Source organism: Pteropus alecto, unplaced genomic scaffold, assembly GCF_000325575.1.
Source record: "Pteropus alecto unplaced genomic scaffold, ASM32557v1 scaffold43, whole genome shotgun sequence".
Taxonomy (NCBI): domain Eukaryota; kingdom Metazoa; phylum Chordata; class Mammalia; order Chiroptera; family Pteropodidae; genus Pteropus; species Pteropus alecto.
In genome coordinates, this window is record NW_006435764.1 from 2,516,170 (window position 1) to 2,520,614 (window position 4,445).

Genomic DNA, 4,445 nt, shown 5'->3' on the forward strand with positions numbered 1-4,445 from the left:
CCCACTACCCCTCTGCTCCAGCGTTTTCCTGGGGGCTCCGCGGTGCGTGGGGACCCCCCCCCCACTCCCCAGCGACTCCACGCCTCTGTGTCTGCTGGGACGTACCTGCTTCGACCGGGATCGTCTTCTGATACGTGGAGGACACCTTGGCGACATCCTCGAAGGTGGCGGCGTTCTACCAAGACAGGAGAGGCCCGGTCGGGAGAGCGGCCTTCTCCTCCGTGCCCTGTGACGGCATCTCCCTATGCGCACACCGAGGCCCGCCCCGGTCCCCCGAAAGGACCGACCAGGGAGCCCAGAGGTCTCATTCCTCTTCCGTTTTCCAAGTTAACTGAGGCACGACCAGCTTAGGACGCACACGTGCTCGTGGTCACACGTGTCGGGATCAGAATAAACTATCCACAGACGGGGGCAGACAGGCGGATACAGGATTTCTAGGGCCGTGGGGCTGATCTGCAGGACACTACATGGCATACTTGTCACTGTACCGCTGTCCAAACCCACAGAATGGACAACACCGAGACCCAGGCAGCTCCTGCACCTAAGGCCCAGGCTTCCCTGCTGTACGACACGGGGCGGGAGGGGCGGGTGACAGAGAGGCAGAGGGGACGTGTGGCTCTCAGGGTTAACGAGGCAGTACTAAAATGGGACACGGACAGTATCAGCCTCACAGCACGGCTGTAGGGGGACAGGACAGGGGACCCGTGACGTACCAGAAGAGGCCTGGCACACGTGTGAGCTGCCTCACCGCCATGGGGAGGAGGACACACATCTGACTCAAATGTCCGTCCATCTGAGGCCACCCACGGGACCGCACGCTGACACTGAGAGCTCTGCGACTTCCCGGACCGACCGGGGAAGGGGTGGGGGATGCGAGCCCCAGGGCGCGACGCGCTCACCTTGTCCATGCGGTCCTTCTGCACGCCGTACTTCCCGCCGAAGCCTTTGGCGTAGTCTGAAATGCAGCAGGACACAGCACGTACCTCAGGGCGAGGACGGGCGCGGTGCCCACAGGGACGCAGGCCAAAGGGCCCGAGACGCCCGGAAAACACTCCCCGAGCAAAAGAAACGAGAAGCCCCAAGCGACGAGCCCTTCCTTGCAAGGCGGGTTCTGCTCCCACCGAGTTCAGGCAGGGCGGGCAGAGGGGCGCGCGCATGCTTCCCACGTCCTCCCAAGGGACAGCGGTGAACCGAGGGGACGCAGAGCCCCGCAGAGCGCCACTCACAGCACGGGCTCCCCCGGCCCCCGTGGCCCTGCCGTGCAGAGCGCTACTGGGAGGCTCAACTGCTACGTTTCTCTTGCTTTTTAAAAGAAAAAAAAAATTCCTTGGGGAAATTCTGCCAGCCAAACACTCATATCACAGCGACACAGATCTAGCTAACGGTCACACCGTCACGCAGTATGGGGGGACAAGATGCCACTCGTCTTCCACTCGCGTGTCGGGTTCTAACACCCAAGTCCGAATTTTGACAGTAGTTAAACAACTGCTCTAAGGAAAAACGCGTTTACCTGTCAGACAACCGACCTGTAACCCTGAAGATTTCCTGTCTCTTTTTAGCTTTATGGACACACCGCTTGGCTCTATGTGAAGTTACACATAGATGGTGTCATCAAAAAAAAAAAATGAGTAACAAAAGCAGCTCCCACCCTGAGCCAAAACACACCACCGCGAATGAGACAGACACCGTATGTGCCCCTCGCTGCCACGCCTGGGGCTGAAGGCCGGCGGTCTGACTGAACCCGACACGTCTCCCGCCTCGGAGGCAGTAAAGCGGCTTAGTCCATTCCTCACAGAAGTCACGGTCAATAGCAAGACCTCCTACAAAGGCTGCTGGGAGACCAGACGCCCCATTCCACAAACTGGCCGCAGTAGGGGTCTCGAGTGACATCACCTGCCAACTACAACCACGTTTCACCCAACACAAAACCCAAAGCTTATGAGGGGAAAAATGAACGGGGGAAGAGGGGGTGCGAGTTAGTATCGCTCCACCAACAAGCTGGGTCCAAAACACCAAGTGTCCCGACTTGGCTGGCCCGGGTGACTCGGAAGGCTGAGCCCTGAAGTCTGTGCTAGAAGTGGCTGCTGGGGGAGGACTGGTGAGCACCTGTGCCTTGCTGAGACTGGTGCTTGGCCGGTCCCTCCTCGTGATCAAACCCCACAGCGCAGGCGTCCTGCTTCTCGGACTGAACACCAAATCTGCCTCCGAAACCAGCCTCACAATCCGAAAATCCACAAGCGACAGTGGAGAAGACACCAGGAGGAAACGCAGGTCGGTTAGACCAGAACGAGCACGTGCAGGAAGGAGTCAGGCACGTGCTTCAGAGGCGGCGGGCGCGCTCCCCGGCTCGGGGCTACGGAGCCAGCTGCCGGCGTCACAGGCCGTCAAGGGTGCACGCGGAAGGTTAGAGAACACACTTAAAATCCGGGCACTTCAGTCCAGATCCGAAAACAGGTTAGCTGGGAACTGTACTAAAATAACTCAGCAAAGCCAGTCCATGCTCCGAGGTCTGTCTCGGGTCCTACCCGGGCTGCAGACGAGACAGCGCGTCTCTGTGCACGTGAAGAGAGACAGTCACACACGGCCTTCCGCCGCAGCGGTCAGCCCCACCCCCGGCCGCCGGCTGCAGGTGGCGTGCGTCTGCGGCACACTAGAGGCCTCCCCTCCCGCACGCTGCTCTGCCTGGGGCCAGGGCACCCTCTCGGTGGGCACACTATCAACGAGAGGCCCTGGAGTAGGGACACCGTCACCCCTGGGGCTGCACCGTGAGGGTCGAAAACAGTTCTCCCAGAAATGCCGCCAGCAATGGCGGCTTCGTAAGCAGGACAGGCTGCCCTTAGGACAACCCCAAACGGCGAAGACAAAACGACGCTGCTACACAAGCACAGCGAGAAGGCGGCAAGTTAAGGGACCCGGGCACGAGACCGGGCCCCCCGGAAACGCCCCCGGGGATGGGACGGGACCAGAGGGGACGGGAGGGGACGTGAGGGGACCGGACGGGAGGGGCCGCACCTTTCTGGGACTCATGCAGCTGCAGCTTCTCCTGGTGATCCCAGCCCAGAGCACACTTGTCTTGTCTGTCTGTCTGCACACCGAATTTCCCTCCAAACCCTTTCACGTAGTCTGCATGAACGAAGGCCACAATCCGGAATTAATGGGCAGCTTGGGTGACAGGCAGAAAGCACGTTTCCAACGCAGTGAACACAAGCGACTGGCCAAACCCGACCTTTCTCTCCCAGACCTTTGGTAAAACTTTGGGTCATGTTAAGAGGACCTTATGTAGGACATTTAGAGAGAAACCTAACCTATGATCTCAGTATTGTGAATCAACACAGACAGCATCCCACATCAAAAGCTCCAAGGCCCGCAGCTTAAAATCAGCACTAATGAGCCACCACAGTGCCACCATTTACAAACAGACGTGCAATGCACGGCTGTCAGAAGTGACACTCCTGGGGTGCGAGGGCCCCAGAAGGTGTGAAGATGCTTCCTCACTGAACAGCGGTGTTTAGCTGTCTTACAGCTGTGCGTTTAACCGCGGAGACACCACGCTGGGAGGCAGGCTACGTTCTGGTTTCCACTCCCGTGAGCACCTATCCCGTTAGCAGCGCCCGCAGGCGAAGATAAAACCGAAGCCACCTTTCTGGGACTCGTGCTTCTCCGTTTTGCCTTGATATTCGAAGCCGACAGCGCTTTTGTCCACCTTGTCCTTGTCGACGCCATACTTGCCACCAAAACCTTTGGAGTAATCTGAAAACGAGAGAAGCACTGTTTACGCACCGGCCACGGAGTCAGTCAGTCTGCGGGGCTCTGGGCGGCTAAAGCGAACCGAGCAAAGCAAAACCCCCTAGGCCTGCTGTGAGCCTGCTGAGTAACGGGGAAAGCGTTTTAAGGTGCCATCCACGTGCATAACAGAAACGTGAGGAGCAGTCACTAGCGAATTAATGACAGGTGCCCTTTGCTCCTCAGACGGCATGAAGTCGGTTTACCACGAGCCTGTGTGGGCAGGACGCGTGGCAGCAGGCCCCACAGGCCCCCGTCCTTCCCCGGCCGCAGTGAGCAGCGGAGTGCCGGGGTGTCCCCCAGGAAACAGGCTCGACGTGCGGCATCTCCAGGAATACCAGCGGCTCCTGGTGCGGCGAAGCCGGACCCCGCCTGGACGCATCCTCTGACTAGGACACGAGGGCCTGGGAGGGGCCAGAGGGTGCCCCATGCTCGCTGGTGCCCCCGACTCCCCGAGGCAGCGCTGGCTCTTCCGGGGTTCGCAAGGAGAAAGCCTGGGCAGCGTGGCGCGTGTGCTGGGCACGGGCACGCAGGGCCCGGTAACGAGACCAGCAGAGAGAAAGCAGCCGAGCCTGAGTCATCGGGCCGCAGGTGGTGGCCGCAGGTGGTGGCTGCAAACTGCGTGACAAGGAAGGGGCCATACAGAGGCGGGCCCAGCGGCA

At 59.9% G+C, this 4,445-nt stretch overlaps 1 protein-coding gene across 6 annotated transcripts in view; it reads right to left on the bottom strand.

The window, feature by feature from the left end:
• Positions 1-4,445, bottom strand: part of CTTN (cortactin) — a 27,272-nt gene that overhangs the window by 9,107 nt on the left and 13,720 nt on the right. For 4 of the 6 annotated variants that reach the window (XM_006910992.3, XM_006910993.3, XM_025046155.1 and 1 more), the window contains exons 8-11: positions 3,640-3,750; positions 3,013-3,123; positions 900-955; positions 106-175 (exon numbers count right to left, since the gene is read on the bottom strand). In XM_006910992.3, the coding sequence (XP_006911054.1) occupies positions 106-175; positions 900-955; positions 3,013-3,123; positions 3,640-3,750 (348 nt within the window). Of the gene's footprint in view, positions 1-105; positions 176-899; positions 956-2,112; positions 2,226-3,012; positions 3,124-3,639; positions 3,751-4,445 lie in introns of all 6 variants that reach the window. The other 2 variants (XM_015588726.2, XM_025046156.1) reach the window with 2 other exon arrangements.